Below are 21,654 nucleotides of genomic sequence, written 5' to 3' on the forward strand. Positions count from 1 at the left end.
AAGAGGGTTTCGATCTCGGCGAATCGAACGAACCGAAAGACCGACTTGACACCCTGACTCAATGCGGATGCATTTGAAACTCGCTTCGCCACGGCTGCGCCGTTGGGTTGGCCTATGGAGTGGGGATTTAATATCATCGGCATTAGATCGGCGATCATCCGATGGGCGATGGTGGTCAGGTGGTGGTGTGATTGGTGTCACGGATGGGTGGAGCCGCGGAGAGCTGGAGGCGGAGGTGGAGGCAGGCAGGTCTGTGTGGACCGTTGGATCTGGGTGTGGGTGGACCGTACAGCCTTAGCCTGTAGTGTGGTCGCGAAGAACTTATGAAGACGAAGAGAAAGGCTTGGAACTTGGAAGACACGGAGAGACCGAAGCGTCGATGGTGAAGATTCGAAGACGCAGGACGGCGGGCAGCCAAGGCCGGGCCTGATACATGCAAAATAACTTACTTATAAAATAAAAAATATTATTTGATTCAAAATAAATTTATTTATATTTTATATAATAATATAGGTAAATTATTGCACATATATATTAGTTGTAAAATGTGCCCAATATATATAATAATGCATGAAAATAATTCACCTACAATTAAAGGAAATTTGATTAAAAAATAATATATCTACTACATTTTGTTTATGGATTTCAATTTCTTTTTTAATATTATAAACATAATGTACCTACAATATAGTTTACCTATTCTTTAATCTTATAAGAAAATAATGTATCTACTGTTTTATTTTTTATTTTTTTTTTGTCGAATATCTATTGTTTTATTTTAATGGAGATAATTTGTCTTGGTTTAATTTTTACGAAATAATTTAGGCACTATTTAACTTTACCAAAATAATGGAACTACTATTATTTGATTCAAAATTAATTTACATATATTTGACATATAAATATAGATAAATTATTTTTAACAAGCATATATGATAACAAATAAAAAATGCGTAATGTATGTAATAATCTAGGTAAAATAATTCACTACAACATAAAAGAATATTAATTGGTTCTTTGTTGTTTTTATCAAAAAATATTATTATTTGATGCAAAATAACTGATTGTACAAAGGATTTTTTTTTTTCCATATGAAAAATTTGCCCATAATTATTTATGAACATGGCTAAATTAATATATATATATATATATATATATATATATATATATATATGTTCCTAATATTTATCATACAAGAAAGGTAAAATTTCCATATGGGGTTAATTGCTAATCATAATTAGGGTGAGTAATAATATTTATTGACATAATCAGGGTTTTGTGACATAAGTTGTAAATATGTGATAATAATTGGTTACATATTTGTCTACATGGTACTCTATTTGAAATTTGAGTTTTATTTGGATGTTTAATATTTGGTGGGCTTTTTATTGAAAAATAGGAGTTTCAAGGGTCTTTTTCTAAAGAACCCTATAATTTACCCTATATAATATAATATGTTAAAAAATTTATACTCTAGCAACTTTACCTTGCAGCAGTCCCCAGTTGTGTGATGCCCAACATCTTCCTCGAGGGATTTCTTGTAGAGAGAGTGATAAGCCTGCCTTGCCACAAGGAGTTCATGTGAAGACCTATCGTAGGCTCTTTCGGCCAGAACTCGATTCTCGGTTGCTTTTGTCTATGACTTTACGTTTGTCCGTATACATAAATAGAAATAGTAATATAAGTATGGCCATTGCATTCTCAGCCAGTCATTGTCCCTGTGCATGAAAACCAATTCTTTGTTTTATTAACTTCTATTTCTTCCTCACAAGCGTAAACACAATTTTAACTGAAAAAACATTAAGTGTTCTACATAAAGTGACTAAAGCCCAAGCAAACCAGTGCATAAAAATAAATTACAATACAAAAACATCTACAAAGAATCTTTCCTCTGAAAGGAAGACTCAAAATTTATTTATCGGAAACAAGCACTCCCTGCTTCTCAGGCCGTCAAAGGATCTAAAGCAAGCAATTCACCACAAGTTATCATACGTATTGTCTTCGACAAATGCAACTTCTGAGTTGAGATGAGTTGAGTAACTTGTCTCATTGTAGGGCGAGAATGCGGACTAGGATTCAAACATGAAAACGCAATCTTCATAAGAGAGAGTACTTCCCCTGCTTCTTGATGCGTTGGAGGCAAAATGCGTTGGTCCAGAACATCCACAACTGACATTTGATGGGATGGTAATGTTGATGCTGATGACGACGTGGACGAAGAAGACACTGATAAGAATGATGAGAAAAAATCACCAGGATGCCTTCCCATGATTGTTTCCATAGCAACCACTCCAAAACTATAAACATCGCATTTTTCGTTCACTTCCATGGTATATGCAAGTTCTGCTCATAATAAGACCATAGCAATATTGGGACTATTAGTTTGTCTATATTATAATAACTAAACTGAAGATAAAGAGCGAAAATTTTGAACAAACTAACCCGACTCAATTTGCTCATAAAATTTTAATTAATGGGGAAAGACTTAACAAGATCGATTAAAATAGTTGGTCTCGAGTAATCCCAAAAAACCCGTAATCATAAATCACCCATTAAAGAGGGTTAGTTTTGTAATTTTCGAAATCCTATCTAAGAGATACAGTCTGCAATCTCTCTCTTGCTCCGCCGACTCTGCCCTCTTCTCTCACTCTGCTTTCTCACAATCTTACTCTGCCACTCCGCCCCCTCCCTTCTCACGATCTCTCACTTCGGCATTCAGCCCTCCGTCCTCGAACGATTTCTCACTCTCTCTCTCTCTCTCTCTCTCTCTCAATTTAGAACAATATGAACCAGCTCGCGCTCTCTCCGCGTTGAATCAATGACAGTCATCTAGAGGTGATTTTACTTTGTCTTTCTTGTTGGGTTACTGGACTATTAGCTTAATTTGGGTAATGAAGGTTTCGTTTTGGCTTAATTTCGATTTTCAACTATAGTTGAATATTGGGTTTTTGGGATTTTTTCTTAGTGTGGGGATTTTTCTTCAAAATTTGAGAATTTTTATTAGTGTGGTGGTTTTAGGGATTTCTTATTAGTGCGGACTATTAGCTTGCTAAAAGTTGCTTATTGATGCATCATAATAAAATTTTCATGTTGCCTTTCAACTTCATGTAGAAGTACCTTGTCATCATTCAAATCCAATGAATCAGACCTTGGGTCAAACTAAACTTTTGAGGTAAAATTAATGCTTATTGTTGGTGTTTTTGTACTTTTTGAATGCATCTATATTGTATGTTGGTATATGATCGGAGGAATACAAGACATGGGCTCTCTTCGATATGTTTATTCTTGATATTCGATAAACGTTACAAAAGGGGCTCAATTTTAAGTACAAAATATGAATAGTGTAAATATCTTGATGAAGAAAGACTTGAGAGAAACCATAAATATCGTAGTTGTGATGTATTAACAATTCTTGTTTCTACTGTCACCTCAGAATCAGTATTTAGTATTGGTGCTAGAGTGCTCGATCAATATCGTAGTTGTTTATTGCCTGAAACCGTTCAAGCATTGTTATGTATTAGAGATTGGCTTTTTGGCAAAAGAGGTAAATCTTACATGGTATTTGTTTTCTTACTGCAGTTTCCATGTTTACTACATGTTGTTTTAATTAGATAGTTTTTAGTAATTCATTAACATCTCGATTGGTATTACTTATTAAATTAGATGTTACTATAGTTCGCATGTTTATAATTGGTTTTTTTTTTTTTTTCCATTTTTTTATTATTATTATTTTTTACTTTTTTTTTATTTTATGTTTTAGCTTTAAGGAAAGAGGGTGCTAACTTATAAGAGCATACAATAAACCCAAGTATCGCTTATACATTAGGTGAATGTTCTTTCAAAATCAAAGCATGTAACATGGTATGTTTAATCCGTCCTAACATTGAAAAGAAATAAATTTTGCCAAAAAATTAATCATAATCAGCACTCAATTAATAAGGTTAAAAGGAAGAAAACATATTACCTGGTGCGACATACCCATATGTGCCTGCAACGGCAGTCCAAGTTGTTGAGCCTGGATTCAAAAACTTAGCAGTGCCAAAATCTGAAACAGAGGCCTCATATTTAGAATCCAACAAAATATTCTTAGTTGATATGTCCCGGTGCACAATTGGTGGCAAGCAATCGTGGTGCATGTATGCCAAGGCATGAGCTACACCGTCAACAATATTAACCCTTTTTCTCCACCCTACTTCTTTAGCTTCTTCATCTTTGCTCAAAATTGTAGCCAAGCTACCTCTTTCAACAAACTCGTAAACCAAGAACGAGTGTCGATGGTGTGAACAGAAACCATAAAGCTTCACAATATTCCGGTGTCTTATCTCTGTTAGTGCCCTTATTTCATTCAAGAATGCCGTCTCCAAATTCTTCTCACCATCCCACAATTGATGTATTTTTTTCACAGCCACTATGTTGTCACTTGACAAATTTGCTTTGTAGACACTTCCTTGTGCTCCACTCGCGATGCAATATGTGGAATCAAAATTTTCTGTCGCCCTTATGATTTCCTCATACATTGACTTTCCATCAAAATTTAAAACTGAAAACGATATTTCTTCATGCAAGTTTTTTTCTGCTTTTTCTGGACTTTTCTTCTTTCTTTGCACTACGAATTTAATTGTAAAGAAAGCAGAAATAAGTAAAATTGTTGCTACAAGGGAGAATGTGATTCCAAATACCCATTTGTGTTCCTTTCTTGGGCCAATTGTGCAAGATTGCAAACCTTCAACGTTGCCGCACAGTCCTTTGTTCCCTTGTAAAGCTTCTGGCGGAGCTTGTCGAAAGGCTCTATTGTTGGGAAGGGGACCTTCCAATTCATTGTAAGATACATCCACATATGACAAGCCATGCATGCCTTCAAAACTTGATGGTATGAAACCCGAAAGATTGTTGTGAGAAAGATTGAGCATCTGTAGACTCTCCATATTGCTGATTTCAGCGGGGATGCTACCTTCAAGTGAGTTGTGACTTAAATCAAGGTCGTTCAACTGAACTAACTTTCCCAGCATCAATGGAATTCCTTGGGAAAATTGATTGTTGCTCAAATTCAGATGGTACAGTTTGAGAAAGTTGCCAAATGTGCTCGCAATTGACCCATTGAATTTGTTTGATGACAAGTCGAGATATTCAAGATCAACGAGTGATCCAAATTCCGAAGGTATACAGCCTGAAAGTTGATTTTCATTCAGCATCAACTTCAACAAAGAAGTCATTCTCCCGAACTTCTTCGGAATGGCCCCAACTAAGTGATTTGAAGAGAGGTCGAGTTTATGGATTTTGTCAGCATTGACAATCTCCGGAGGTATGGTGCCAGTGAGGTTGTTTCCCGCAATTAGTAAGGTTTCTAATTTTGGGCACTGTCCCCATTTTTGTGAAATTTCACCATAAAACTTATTGTGACTCATATCTATGAAATCAAGATTTGGATAAACACCAAAGTCTTTTGATATATTCCCTGTGAATTGGTTCCCTTCAAGATGAATTCTAACTAAGCTCTTGCATGTTTTCAAGCTTTTGGGGATTGGACCTGTCAAACGGTTATTTGTCACTGAAAGGTTTTGGAGTTGTCCACTGCAGCAAATATTTTGGGGCATTGAACCGCTGAGCTGATTCTCATACAATTGTAAGACCATAAGAGATTTCAAATTCCCTATCTCTTTAGGAATAGTGCCAGAAAGATTATTACTCATGAGATAGAGAGAGGAAAGGTTTGTGAGCTGACCTAGAGATGTTGGGATTGAACCGATGAGCTGGTTATAAGACAAATCTAGGCCCACAAGAGATTTCAAATTCCCTATCTCTTTAGGAATAATGCCAGAAAGATTATTACGGAAGAGATAGAGAATGGAAAGGTTTGTGAGCTGACCTAGGGATGTTGGGATTGAACCACTGAGCTGATTCTCAGACAAACTGAGATTCACAAGAGATTTCAAATTCCCTATCTCTTTAGGAATAGTGCCAGAAAGATTATTACTATAGAGATAGAGAGTGGAAAGGTTTGTGAGCTGACCTAGGGATGTTGGGATTGAACCACTGAGCTGATTCTTAGACAATTCTAGGTCCACAAGAGATTTCAAATTCCCTATATCTTTAGGAATAGTGCCAGAAAGATTATTACTATAGAGATAGAGATTGGAAAGGTTTGTGAGCTGACCTAGGGATGTTGGGATTGAACCACTGAGCTGATTCTCATTCAAACTGAGATTCACAAGAGATTTCAAATTCCCTATCTCTTTAGGAATAGTGCCAGAAAGATTATTACTATAGAGATAGAGAGTGGAAAGGTTTGTGAGCTGACCTAGGGATGTTGGGATTGAACCACTGAGCTGATTCTCAGACAAACTGAGATTCACAAGAGATTTCAAATTCCCTATCTCTTTAGGAATAGTGCCAGAAAGATTATTACTATAGAGATAGAGAGTGGAAAGGTTTGTGAGCTGACCTAGGGATGTTGGGATTAAACCACTGAGCTGATTCTCAGACAATTCTAGGTCCACAAGAGATTTCAAATTCCCTATATCTTTAGGAATAGTGCCAGAAAGATTATTACTATAGAGATAGAGATTGGAAAGGTTTGTGAGCTGACCTAGGGATATTGGGATTGAACCACTGAGCTGATTCTCATTCAAACTGAGATTCACAAGAGATTTCAAATTCCCTATCTCTTTAGGAATAGTGCCAGAAAGATTATTACTATAGAGATAGAGAGTGGAAAGGTTTGTGAGCTGACCTAGGGATGTTGGGATTGAACCACTGAGCTGATTCTCAGACAATTCTAGGTCCACAAGAGATTTCAAATTCCCTATCTCTTTAGGAATAGTGCCAGAAAGATTATTACTATAGAGATAGAGAGTGGAAAGGTTTGTGAGCTGACCTAGGGATGTTGGGATTGAACCACTGAGCCAATTGTTAGAAAGATCAAGGGAGATGAGTTTGGAGAGGGAACTGATTTGAGCTGGAATGACATCAAAGAGATTATTGTAGCTAAGATCGAGGTATTGAAGATTGGGGAAAGACAAGAAGGAAAACTCATGTAGCGTACCTTGTATCCCAAAATTGGTAAGGTTTATCACACTGACACTTCCAACAACATTGCATGAAATACCAGTCCAAAAGCATGGGGCTGCTTTTGCATGAGCGGGTAGGTAAGCCCACGAGGTGAGATTTTGCAAGCGGGTATGGTTTTGAAAGGTGGCTTTCCATTTGAGAAGCGCTTCTGCTTCCGTGGTAGAAGTAGCAGAAGCAAAAGCAGAGCAACTTGGCGGTGAAAGAAGTTGTACGAATAAGACAAGGCAATAAGCCAAAAGGCAGAGTTTATGAAACTCTAAAGATGTCATGGCCGCTAGCGTTTAATTTTGTGTACATATTAGACTCTACTCCTAGGGCTTATTTATAATGGCATCCATGAGCTATTGTAATTAATTCAATTCAACTCGTACTGAAAGAGGGGGTGGGAGAGAAGAAAGATACAGGACTTGCAAAATGTTTTGTACGTACAAGATAAGTCAAAGTCTTTGTCCCAAATGCATGTAATTGTATGGGGCCTACCCCTCTCCTTCTAACGGTTGTTTCCTATAATATACAATGTACTTAGTCCCAAATGTGTGTAATTGTCAATCTTTCTTCTCAAATATCCCTATCTCAGCCCTACCCTCTTGTTCACATCTCATTTATTTCTATTTTTTCTTCTTCTCATTAAAGTTATTCCATTTGGTGTCATAAGTTCACTTATCAAATAAAAGAAAATTTGGGAAATGCTAGTGGACTTTATGTTTTATCTCTTTGGAGCAATCATCTAAAGATTATTAAGAATCAGTTGTAACATGTAATGTGTAGTGATATTTATCTTTTTATTTATCAATAAAAGGTATTGTGTTCAACTTTTACGAGCATTAATAATTTTGAAAACTTAATTATGGCTAGGTTAGGGTTGCTTAAAATTTTTAACAGCAACTTTCTTTAAAATGTTGAGTCCTTAATTTTGTTTGGTAAATAAAAAAAAGTTTTTTTATTATTTTTTTCCCCCAAATCATAGGTCTAAAACAGCTAAAAACAGAAGCAAATCTACACATGCTTCTCAAAAAAGCATTTTTTTTCCATGGGACGCAAGTAATTATTGACACTTTCATATTGACAATCCTATCCCATCATTTTTTTCTTCTAAAAGCACTTTTAGCACTATAATTTACCATTACACTTACCTACTCTTTTCACAACTATTTATTCTCACAACACAGTATAAGCAGTTTTGAAAAAAAAAATAATACAACAATAGTTTTGGCTAAAACTTTTAGGTCGAGATTATTAAAGAATGATTTTAGCTTAATTTTTTGTTGGTTAATTTTTTTAAAAGTAAAATTTATGTAAATTATCTTGATTAAGTTTTGTGAACATTTTAACTTAAAAATATTTAAATTCCTATAAACCTGCCCCTTGAAACATGGAAGTCATGGAATAATAATTACATTTTTATAAAGATAAGGATTAAAACTTTGAAACTTCAAATAGTTCTATTGTCACATCCCGATCCGAGCTCCACCACATCCTGGGCTCCACTCCACCGTAGCACGATATTGTCCGCTTTGGGCCCCAACCATGCCCTCACAGTTTTGTTTCTGGGAACTCACGCAAGAATTTCCTAGTGGGTCACCCATCCTAGGAATGCTCTCGCCCAAACTCGTTTAACTTCGGAGGTCCGATTGTAACTCGAAGCTAGTGAACTCCCAAAAGGACTCGTGTTGTATGAAGGTGGGCATGTATATATAAGGCATAGAGGATCCGTTCCCCTGGGCGATGTGGGATCTAACAATCCACCCCTTAGGGGCCCGACGTCCTCGTCGGCACACTTTCAGCCAAAGATTGGCTCTGATACCAAATTGTCACATCCCAGGCTCGACTCCACCGTAGCACGAAATTATCCTCTTTGGGCCCCAACCACGCCATCACGGTTTTGTTTCTGAGAACTCACGCGAGAACTTCCCAGTGGGTCACCCATCATGGGCATGCTCTCGCCCGATTTCGCTTAACTTCGAAGTTCCGATGGCCTTGTGTTATATGGAGGTGGGCATGTACATATAAGGCACATCACCCTATCTCCATTGGTCAATGTGGGATGTTACAATCGACCCCCCTGAAAGGCCCGACATACTCATAGGCACACTCGCACCACACAGCAGAGTGGCTCTGATACCATTCTGTCCCATCCTAGACTGGCTCTGCCGTAGCACGATATTGTCAGTTTTGGGCCTCGACCACGCCTTCATGGTTTTGTTTATGGGAACTTAGACGAGAAGTTCCCAGTGGGTCACCCATCCTAGGATTGCTCTCGCCCGAATTCATTTAACTTCGGAGTTCCGATGAAACCCAAAGCCAGTGAGTTCCCAAAAGGCCTCGTGCTAAATGAAGGTGGGCATTTTGTTTTTGTATATTACATATATACTTTATAGTTTCCATAAATGTTTTTATATGATTTTATGCATTTATGCCATGAATTTTTTTTTTTATATGCTATAATGTTGTTGAGTTTTATATTGCATCATGGCATACCCATAAGCATATTACCTGCATGTAATTGAAGTGAATGGTTTGAAATGTTAATATGAACGCGAGACACGCAGGTAAGTCCAGGTAAGGTTATGTGATGAATTGAATGGTTGAATTATTATGGCATGCTTACATATAGTTCGCCCATCATTGCCGCACTTGTGTTAGTGCTTGCCTCGGGCCAAGGCTAGTGTTCACGTGATCGTAGCACTAGAGCGTGTATTATTACACCTAGCCCTGTCTTACATGTCACATTAGATGACTCCGACACATGTGTTAGCCTAGATGGATAAGCGATAGGTGCAGTCGGACAAGTCACATTAGGTGACTCCGACTAATATGTTAGTATAGATTACAACACGTAATCGTATCTATACTGTTGTTGAGAATATTTGTTGTGGCGTACTTCTAGACTTACATTTGGCATCATTTGATTTTCATACTTATACGTAGTATGATATTTTTGAAACAATAAATGTTTTACAGCGAAGGGTTAGTATGTTCGGGAAAATAAACGGATTTTATAATCCTTTATTTTTGTGCCCACTCACCCTTCTGTTTTTCGCCCCTCTAGGTTTAGTAGTTGTGTTTATGTTTAAACGAGGACTCTGGCAAATCTCAGTTAATGGTTATCTTCAATGGTATAACCCTCACCCTATTTAATCTACAGTTCTTATGCTCTAACGTCACGTGTGAAATGGGTTCAATCCTGCTCACTAGCACACTCTTATCTTTAGGCACTTTTACTTTTAGGTTTAAATTTATTTACATTTTCCACATCACTACACTTTATGGCTTCGTCACCTTCCAGGTGTCGGCCAGCACAGCTCGATTCGAAGTCGTAGTGGACATTTCAAGTCGGGATGTGTCATCTATATAGTATGCTTCAATCTTACATTAATTAATAATACAAACATAATTAAAACGCTAAATAAAGATAAATAAAAGATAAGTAAAATATTACATAAGAATTACAACAATTACTAATACTAATAATATTCATCAACATTTGGTTGACTTGGTCCTTGAATTTGTGGTGGATTTCGTGGTGGACTTGGGTAATAGACATTATATTGGTCATCATCCTCAGAGATATTCCTTACGGCATTCCTTCTTATAATTTCCACTTGCTTGTCGCGGAATAATTTTTTCCTATTTGAAGTGTATTTGTTAGGTTCCTCCCTCATTACATCAAAATCGAATGTCATCTTGTAAGGGTCCTCCTTCTAATATGATCTTTTGCCATCTTGAAAATTTTGGAAGTTGGTAGAAAAAAATGGAAGAATTGTTTGAGGAAAGTGAATTTTGGATGGATATTTGAACAAATACATGTATTTATAGAGTTTTTGGGTGAATTTTGATTTAAATAATTTCTTTTAAATGTTTTAGCTGTTCAATTTAATTTTGGACCGTTAGACCTTTTTTTTTTTTTACAGTTAATTTAATATAAGAATTCAGCCGTTCGATTTAATTTAATTATAAATTTGATTTCAAAAAATTTAAATATGGACTTTTGGATCAACCAATTGCCCATCGTTTCCAATCGTTGGATCACTAAAAGACTAGTTATGCTAGTGGGTAGTCGTTTGGGACCCAAGAGTTGATGACTTGTCGCATGAGATGCTTCTGATGCGTTGCTTAGCTATAGCTGGGCACTTTGTTGGCGCTTTCACGCGTTGGAGCTTGGGCCACCACTATCCTTGGCTCAGTTTTTTTTGGGAGGGGAGGTGAGAATTTGGCCCAAAGCAAGTTTTAACATTTTGAAACTCAAAATTTGAGTTTTAAACCAATAATTGTACATGGTCCTTGGAGTTCCACAAATGCAATTTGGCAACTTGGATGACTTTGGAGTCTTTTATATAAATGCAATTTGACATTTTGGCCAAAGTCCAAGTCAATTTTAGAGTAGCAAGTGGCCTTCTACCACAGTGGTGGAGAGGAGTGTTACCCTTGCACCACAGTGTGAGTTCAAATCTCATCGGCTCCCTAATCAAACAAATCTATCGTTTGAGAGGAGAAAAAAAAAAAAACAAAAGAAGTTGACGTTAAAGTCTTCCACCAATGCAGTTTGGCAATTTGGCAATCTGGCCAAAGTCCAAGTCAAGGGCCATAAATGCAAGTTGGCAATTTTTTTCAATTTTTTTCTTCAAAGAATAATAGCTTGATGATCTTAATTGATACTTCCAGTTTTATTTTTAGTATTCTCCTTTATTTCGTATGACTGTGACAAAATATTTTATTTTTCACAAGAAAATGACATCTTCCTGACTCAGTGTCTCTCAGACCACGAAAAAGTTTTTCAAATTAATAATTTTTCCTCTAGAGTCTTCCATAAATTTACTCATTCCAAGTCAAACGTCTTTAATTGTCGCCAGCTAGTACAATGCACCACTTTGTTTTATGGAGCCCACCCCACACCTTCTGGATTTGAATCGCATTCGGATCCAAATTGTGGAAATTGTAGTGATCTTCACATCTTAGCTATTCATCGTGCATCATGCGGTCAGAAATCATTTGACTTGTTTTATTTAAAATTAAACACAAATAGTACCTGACGAAAATTGACGGCCCGCTGTACAATGAACGATTGGGATGTGGGGATCTCTTAGATCCCCCACAAAGTGAACCCGGAGAGGATCCTCTTCCACTCATTCTAACGGTTGTCCCAAATGTGTGTAATTGTCAATCCTTCTTCTTAAATATCACTATCTCAACCCCTCTTTTTCATTTCTCATTTATTTTTATGTTCAAATTTATCAAATAATCTAAATAATCAGTTGTAAGTTGTAATAATGCTGGTGACCTATACGTTTTATCCCTTTGGGGCAATCATCTAAAGATTATTAAGAATCAGTTGTAAGTTGTAACACATACTGTGTAGTGATGTTTATCTCTTTATTTATAAATAAAAGGTATTATGGTCAACTTCTATGAGCATTAATATTTTTGAAAACTTAATTATAGCCAGTTTGGGGTTGCTTAATTTAATAAAATAAAAAAATAAAAAATAAAAAACAGCTTCTTGAAAAAGTTGAGTCCTTCATATAAGAATTCAGCCGTTTGATTTAATTTAATTATAAATTTGATTTCAAAAAATTTAAATATGGACTTTTGGATCAACCAATTGCCCATCGTTTATAATCGTTGGATCACTAAAAGACCAGTTATGCTAGTGGGTAGTCGTTTGGGACCAAGAGTTGATGACTTGTCGCATGAGATGTTTCTGATGCGTTGCTTAGCTACAGCTGGGCACTTTGTAGGCACTTTCACGCGTTGGAGCTCGGGCCACCACTATCCTTGGCTCAATTTTTTTTGGGAGGGGAGGTGAGAATTTGGCCCAAAGCAAGTTTTAACATTTTGAAACTCAAAATTTGAGTTTTAAACCAATCATTGTACATGGTCCTTGGAGTTCCACAAATGCAATTTGCCAACTTGGATGACTTTGGAGTCTTTTATATAAATGCAATTTGGCATTTTGGCCAAAGTCCAAGTCGATTTTAGAGTAGCAAGTGGCCTTCTACCACATTGGTGGAGAGGAATGTTGCCCTTGCACCACAGTGTGGGTTCGAATCCCGTCAACTCCCTAATCAAACAAATCTATCGTTTGAGAGGAAAAAAAAAAAAAAAAAAAAAAAAGGTCGACGTTAGAGTCTTCCATCAATGCAGTTTGGCAATCTGGCAATCTGGCCAAAGACCAAGTCAAGGGCCATAAATGCAAGTTGGCAATTTTTTTCAATTTTTTTCTTCAAAGAATAAGAGCTTGATGATCTTAATTGATACTTCCAGTTTTATTTTTAGTATTCTCCTTTATTTCATATGACTGTGACAAAATATTTTGTTTTCCACAAGAAAATGACATCTTCATGACTCAGTGTCTCTCAGACCACGAAAAAGTTTTTCCATAAATTTACTCATTCCAAGTCAAAAGTCTTTAATTGTCGCCAGCTAGTACAGTGCACCATTTTGTTTTATGGAGCCCACCCCACTCCTTCTGGATTTGAATCACATTCGGATCCAAATTGTGGAAATTGTAGTGATCTTCACATCTTAGCTATTTATCATGCATCGTGTGGTCAGAAATCATTTGACTTTTTTTTATTTAAAATTAAACAAAAATAGTACCTGACGAAAATTAACGGCACGCTGTACGATGAATGATTGGGATGTGGGGATCTCTAAGATCCCCCACAAAGTGAACTCGGAGAGGATCCTCTTCCACTCATTCTAACGGTTGTCCCAAATGTGTGTAATTGTCAGTCCTTCTTCTTAAATATCACTATCTCAACCCCTCTTCTTCATTTCTCATTTATTTTTATGTTCAAATTTATCAAATAATCTAAATAATCAGTTGTAAGTTGTAATAATGCTGGTGAACTATACGTTTTATCTCTTTGGGGCAATCATCTAAAGATTATTAAGAATCAGTTGTAAGTTGTAATACATATTGTGTAGTGATGTTTATCTCTTTATTTATAAATAAAAGGTATTATGTTCAACTTCTATGAGCAATAATATTTTTGAAAACTTAATTATGGCCAGTTTCATTGGGCTCAGATAATTGTAATCAAACCTAATTCCATAAACCCAACAGTGGCAGTCTTGTAAATGAAACGAAAAGACCAATGGCACATATGTAATTAGCTCGAAATTGAGGGCGCATTCCAAATGCAATATGCATACTGCAATTTCTTTTCCAGACTTCAGTAATACGCAAGAATATTCTCATCACACACCATTTCAATTATTAGTACCCCACCCTCCCTTTCCTTCTGCATTGATTTTCCACGTGGCAAAATTTGGATACGTTCAATATTGAAATATTTGAATGTGGAGTGTTGCCAAAATTAGATTAACCGAAATCAACCAAATTAAATCTAAATTTTAATGCTCGCAAGTGTACGAATCGTTAAGTAGTATAGTAGGCAAGTACAATCGTTCCAACTAAGATTGAAATAATTCTAATTATCTAACTTAATTTGCATTGCACTTGGATTGGAATAGAAAAATTGATGATTATAAGAATTTTGAAATTGTAATTGTAAATAAAATGAAATGAACTTAGCTAAGTGATGACAACGACAAAGTAAACAAATTATAATTCAATTGTGAAAAACACTAGAGCATCTGATTCACCATAACCAATCCAACTCAATTCCAATTATTAATGAGTAATCATCCAAATTGATGGCCTAGTTCCTCCAATTCATATAGTATCCACGGCATCTACATTACTATGTATGCTCATTTGTGCTAACAATCTATAGCATCTAGATTACTAAACACACACGAGTTCCTTAACAACTTGGGAACTGCTTAAGAGACCGCATGAAACCTAGCGCATGGCATCTACATCAAGGAATTCATGGTACCATTTGCGATATGCTAAAGCCAAATTAACAACATGGCATCTGTGTTAACTCGCATCAAATACAATCAAATCAAACCAAAGTGGTGGCCAATCACCAAGATTAAAATCAAGCTCATCAGCATACAAAATGATACTCAACTTGAATGAAAATTCATAAATAATTAAACTGAGAAATTAAGAATTCATAGTCAAGGGCCATAAATGCAATTTGGCAATTTTTTTCAATTTTTTTCTTCAAAGAATAAGAGCTTGATGATCTTAATTGATACTTCCAGTTTTATTTTTATTATTCTCCTTTATTTCATATGACTATGACAAAATATTTTGTTTTCCACAAGAAAATGACATCTTCATGACTCAGTGTCTCTTGATGGAGTTTTCCATAAATTTACTCATTCCAGGTCAAAAGTCTTTAATCGTCGCCAGTTAGTACAATGCACCACTTTGTTTTATGGAGTCCACCCCACTCCTTTTGGATTTGAATCCCATTCGGATCCAAATTGTGGGAATTCTAGTGATCTTCACATCTTAGCTATTCATAATGCATCGTGCGGTCAGAAATCATTTGACTTTTTTTTATTTAAAATTAAACACAAATAGTACCTGACGAAAATTGACGGCACGATCTGCGATGATCAGCTAAGATGTAGGGATCTCTAAGATCCCCCACAAAGTGAACCCGGAGAGAATCCTCTTCCACTCATTCGAACGGTTGTCCCAAATGTGTGGAATTGTCAATCTTTCTTCTTCTCAAATATCACTATCTCAAGCCCTCTTCTTCATTTCTCATTTATTTATTTTTAGGTTCAAATTTATCAAATAATCTAAGAATTAGTTGTAAGTTGTAATGTTGGTGAACTATACGTTTTATCTCTTTGGGGCAATCATCTAAAGATTATTAAGAATCAGTTGTAAGTTGTAACATATATTGTGTAGTGATGTTTATGTCTTTCTTTATAAATAAAAGGTATTATGTTCAACTTCTATGAGCATTAATATTTTTGAAAACTTAATTATGGCCAGTTTGGGGTTGCTTAATTTAAAAAAAAAAAAAAAAAAAAAAAAAAAAAAAAAAAAACAACAACAACTTCTTGAAAAAGTTGAGTCCTTAATTGTGTTTGGTAAATAAAAAGATGTTTGTTCTTGGAATAAAAACCCTAGACATATCATTGTATCAAAATAAGATAATAACACTTTACCCAGTCAACTTCAGCTCTCCGCCATATCTGCGGGGGATTAATGGATTTTTCCGTACCAGTTTTATGCCACTTCTGGTACTCCTGCAACCAACCCTCTGTTCTGACCACCAGCTCCTGCGGCACCCGAGCCCCATTCCAGACAGCGTCGTTCCTATTCTTCCATAGCATCCATATGATCATTAGACAGCGTCGGTTCTTTAATTATCATCACATCAAATGCCTAGAAAAGTTTTGCCCAACTCAATCAGCACGAGTCAACAAATTTGAAGAATCTGTATAATTATATGAACATAATCAGTTTCTAGAAAATTAAAATTACATAATTAACCAAAACCATACTTAGGAATCTAAGCAAAGAATCAGAAGAAATATGAGAAAAAAGGAATGGGGTGAAAGAATTTCTGATCTCAATTATAATACTTCAAAATCTCACACAGTTTCCAAGCCTTACGGGAAGGCTTTTATATGTACATCACAACAACATCTTTACATATTAAACTACTAGGTGACAGCATGCACACCCATGCCTTAGCACCATCTATACAACTTTACATATTAAACTACACACACATGCAGCAGCACCATCTGCTGTCTTCTGACAGCACACATGGGAAAAAGCTTTAGCAGTAACCAAGCACGCATGGGAATACTTCGGACAGCACACATGCACATGCACATTCCTTTCCCTGCTGTTCATGAGTCAGCAAATGCTTGCTGTGCTGTCTGTACAGTTTGGCCTGCTGTCCTTCTTCCAATACTGACTTCGTCTAACACCCCCCCCGCAAGCTAACAGGTTGAGGAGCAATTGGAAGCTTGGACACCAACAAATTGAATCGAGACGAAGACAGACCTTTGGTAAATAAATCTGCAAGCTGATCTTGTGAACAAATATAATTAACCAACAGTTCACCACGAACCACTTTCTCCCTGACATAGTGATAATCAACCTCTAAATGTTTGGTTCTAGAATGGAACACTGGATTGGAAGCAAGAGCAATTGAAGACACATTGTCACACCATATTTGAGGTCGAGTAAGATGTAACTGCAAGTCCCGAAATAAAGACCTCAACCACGAAAGCTCAGCTGCGGTGTAGGCAAGTTGCCTATACTCGGCCTCAGCACTTGATCGAGAAACAGTTTTATGTTTTTTTGAACTCCATGAAACCAGATTTGAACCAAGATAAATACAAAACCCCCCAGTTGAATGCCGAGTATCCGGATTCCCAGCATAGTCCGCATCTGAAAAAGCAGAAAGATGGGTAGTACCTGGCTTGTAAAGGAGACCATGACTATGCGTCGTCTTCAAGTATCGTAGAATCCGTTTGACTGCCATCCAGTGAAGAATTGTTGGAGCATGCATAAACTGGCATACTTGGTTAACTGCATAAGATAAATCGGGACGAGTTATCGTTAAGTATTGTAGAGCACCGACAACACTACGATACATTTCTGGTTTATCAAACGGATCTCCAACATATGCACTGAGTTTTTGACCAGAAGACATGGGTGTAGAAATCGGTTTGGCATCAGTGAAATGTGTGCGTGACAATAAGTCAAGAGCATACTTGGATTGGCACAAATGCATTCGATTTCCATCGTACTTAACCTCTACACCCAAAAAATAATTAAGTAGTCCCAAATCCTTCATGGAAAACAAAGTACCTAGCTTTTGAATTAACTGAATGATGTGAGAAGAACTGTTGCCAGTAATCAGAATATCATCCACGTAGATGAGCAGGATAAGATACACCCCTTTTTGGTTGAACACAAACAAACTATAATCACAAGTTGATTCCTGAAAACCAAGTTGAAGCAGGAAATCTGAAAACCTCTGAAACCATGCCCTCGGAGCCTGTTTAAGACCATAAATGCTCCGTTGAAGTTTACAAACATGATTGGGTAACTGTTGATCAACAAAACCCGACGGTTGACGCATGTAAACTTCTTCGTTCCAGAAACCATGCAGAAACGCATTTTGGACGTCAAGCTGCCTAACTTGCCAACCTTTGGAAACTGCAAGACTTAAAACAAGCCTAATGGTGCTGTGTTTAACCACAGGACTAAAAGTCTCATTATAATCCACACCAGCCTTCTGATGAAAACCATTTGCGACAAGGCGAGCCTTATAGCGCTCAATTGTTCCATCTGCACGTCTTTTCAATTTGAACACCCATTTATTTGGGAGCAAATTCATCTTTGGATGAAACGGGACCAAACTCCACGTGCCACATCGTTGTAGCGCATTAAATTCCTGTACCATGGCATTTCTCCATTCCTGAGACTTGACAGCTTGACTGAAACAAGTCGGTTCAATTGGAAACTGGTCAACAGTTACATGCAGAGCATATTTAGGGTTAGGTTTTTGGATGCCAGACTTTGATCGTGTAGTCATTCGATGGTCATTATTTTCTGACAGCACTTGTACTGATTCCATGGATACCACAGCTTGTTCATGTGAAGGTATGGGTGATGACAGAGGTAAGGCTGACACGGGTGTAGTAGAGGGTGGACTGGATGAGTCAATTGAAGGATTGGGGACAGGTTCAGACGGTGCAGTGGAGGGTAAGGAAAGAATTTCATTAGAAGGACAATTTTGACGGAGAGGAATAGCAGGTACATTAGGTGAGTGAGATAAAGGAGACGTGCTAATATCATCAAAATTAAATAATACCACGGGAGAGTTAAATGTACCTGAATCGACGACATTTTCTAAGGTAGATGTGAGTCCCTTAAAAGGGAAAGAGTCCTCATCGAATAGGACATGGCGAGACAAGTAAATTCGTCTTGTGGACAATTCCAAACATTTGTAGCCTTGGTGATTCAGTGAATAACCTAAGAAAACACAAGCTTTTGATTTTGGTTGCAGTTTATGTTGTGTGTATGGGACTAACCATGGAAAACATCGACAACCAAACACTTTCAACATGTCATACTTTGGAACTCTTTTAAACAACTTCTCATAAGGTGACATATTGGATAAAAGTTTTGTTGGCATGCGATTTATCAGGTACGTAGCGGTAGAACAAGCATCAAACCAAAACTGATTAGGAACGTGAGATTGAGAAAGCATAACTATACTGGTTTCAACAATATGGCGATGTTTCCTTTCTGCAAGTCCATTTTGTTCAGGATGTTTTGGGCAGGAAAAACGTTGTGAAATCCCACTGTCAGAAAGAAACTGTTGAAAAGCACGACTTTTATATTCCCCCCCTTCATCACATTGAAAGGTTTTAATGGCAAGATTAAACATGTTCTCGACAGTGGCTTTAAATTTTACAAATATCTCAAAAACTTCACTTTTATTTTTCATGGGAAAAATCCAAGAATACCTAGAGTAGTCATCCACAAACAACACATAGTAACGAAAATTTTCATTAGAAATAACGGGAGAAGACCAGACATCAGAGTGCAAAAGTTCCAATGGAGACGTAGAAACAGACTCGGACAAATTGAAAGGTAACTTTTTACTCTTTCCTAAGGGACATGACTCACAAAAGGTTACATGAGGAGGACCATGAAGTGGTACTAGTTTATTGGAAATTAAAAACTTAATTATTGAGTTGGCAGGATGACCAAGTCTAGCATGCCATTTTTGCACTGAACACCGTACCCCTACCAAGGCTGACATTGAAGACTGGAACCGTCCACTGCCATTTGGAAATGGGTATAACCCATTCTCACATCTCCCTCGGAAAAGCGTCTTCCGAGTCTTGAGGTCCTTAACAAGAAAAAAATATGGGAAGATTAGCAGGTAGCAATTGTTGTCTAAAGTAAACCTATGAGCAGATATGATGTTTTGAGAAGCAGTTGGGCAGTGAAGAACATCATTCAAATCAAAAGAACAAGCTTTAGTATTTAGTTGTTGGAAACCAAAATGAGAAATAGTGATGCCAGAATCATTACCTACACCTCCAATAGTTTCATTACCAGTGTACTCTTTGGGATTAACCAAATTTTGAAGGTCAGGAGTGACATGTGCATTCGCACCACTGTCTAACAGCCAGGTACCATTGGATTGCTTGTTGAGAGTAATAGGCGAGAAGGACATGGCTGTGAGTTTGTGAGCAGGAATCCGACCTTCATAAGCAGAATTCATCCTTTGGAAGCAATCAAGTGCAGGATGACCTAGTTTGCCACGTATTTGGCAAATAATATGCTCACCAGAAAACGAGGATTTCTCACCATTAAACTGCTGGTTGCGCTGATTGGTGGGATTGTTGCCACGCTGATTTGACAGAGAAGCACGGGTGAAGGAAGACATTCCTCTTCCATTCCCACGCGATCGTCCACCGCCACGTCCTCTAGTGGCAACGAAGGCGTTGACAGGTGCAGGTTCAGCCAAGGAATTATTCTGATCCACCATTCATCGTTCAGTTGTCAACAGAAGTGCCTCAAGGGTGGGATAGGTGATCGGGGTATCCCTAGCTTGAGCAGCACTTACTGTCATCTCAAATGCAGGTCCTAGATTATTCAACACAATCTGCACGAGTTCATCATCACTGACCGGTTGACCCGCGAGAGCAAGATTATCAGCAATCGCATTCATGCGATCCAGGTAATCCGCAACAGAAAGATTACCTTTCTTTGTCTGCAGCAACTCATTCCGCAGGAACAAGATTCTGTTCTGAGAAGTGGAGGCATACCTTTGCTCTAAAGCTTCCCAAGTGGCACGCGCAGTTCTCTTGCTTGCCACAGTAGCTAAAACAGACGCTGTCAAGGAGCCATTTATCCAACTCAAGATCATTTGATCTTGTTGAATCCACGCACTGTATGCAGGATTGACAGTGGTAGCACTAGGCAAGTTTTTTGGAGGGCACACCAAAGTACCATCAACATACCCCATCAGATCTCTACTTTTGAGAATTGGGAGAATTTGAGCCAACCACAGTGGGTAGTTGGTTCTGTCAAGCTTGATATTAACAATAGTGGAAAACGGATGAAACTGATTGGTGGTAGGTGGGTTGGTGGAAGAACTGACATTGTTTTCAGCCATTGAAGCATGGGAAAAAAAAAAACAAACAGGATCTAGTCGTTAGACAATGAGAGGCTCAATACCATGAAAGAATTTCTGATCTCAATTATAATACTTCAAAATCTCACACAGTTTCCAAGCCTTACGGGAAGACTTTTATATGTACATCACAACAACATCTTTACATATTAAACTACTAGGTGACAGCATGCACACCCATGCCTCAGCACCATCTATACAACTTTACATATTAAACTACACACACATGCAGCAGCACCATCTGCTGTCTTCTGACAGCACACATGGGAAAAAGCTTTAGCAGTAACCAAGCACGCATGGGAATACTTCGGACAGCACACATGCACATGCACATTCCTTTCCCTGCTGTTCATGAGTCAGCAAATGCTTGTTGTGCTGTCTGTACAGTTTGGCCTGCTGTCCTTCTTCCAATACTGACTTCGTCTAACATGGGGAACTTACAAGATCTTTGAAAATGATAAAAGCGATGATGAAGACAACGAAAGAGGGTTTCGATCTAGGCGAATCGAACGAACCGAAAGACCGACTTGAC

General features: G+C 37.4%; 1 protein-coding gene across 1 annotated transcript; it reads right to left on the minus strand.

Annotated features, from left to right (window-relative positions):
* Positions 1–1,625: 1,625 nt before the first annotated feature.
* Positions 1,626–7,352, minus strand: LOC137713501 (probable leucine-rich repeat receptor-like protein kinase At1g35710). Its single transcript, XM_068452799.1, has 2 exons — positions 3,965–7,352; positions 1,626–2,343 (listed from the first exon to the last, which is right to left on the minus strand). The coding sequence occupies exons 1-2, from the start codon at positions 7,335–7,337 to the stop codon at positions 1,943–1,945; spliced, it is 3,774 nt and encodes a 1,257-aa protein (XP_068308900.1). The 5' UTR covers positions 7,338–7,352; the 3' UTR covers positions 1,626–1,942.
* Between the last annotated feature and the right edge of the window lie 14,302 nt (positions 7,353–21,654).

Source organism: Pyrus communis, chromosome 13 (assembly GCF_963583255.1).
Source record: "Pyrus communis chromosome 13, drPyrComm1.1, whole genome shotgun sequence".
In the NCBI taxonomy this organism is placed as follows: Eukaryota; Viridiplantae; Streptophyta; class Magnoliopsida; order Rosales; family Rosaceae; genus Pyrus; species Pyrus communis.

Excerpts from the sequence above, each read along its gene's own strand:
- LOC137713501 (XM_068452799.1), bottom strand. The coding sequence starts at position 7,337 with ATGACATCTTTAGAGTTTCATAAACTCTGCCTTTTGGCTTATTGCCTT. Across the intron at positions 2,344-3,964 it reads ATATGGGTATGTCGCACCAG|AACTTGCATATACCATGGAA; the intron begins GTAATATGTTTT and ends TATTATGAGCAG.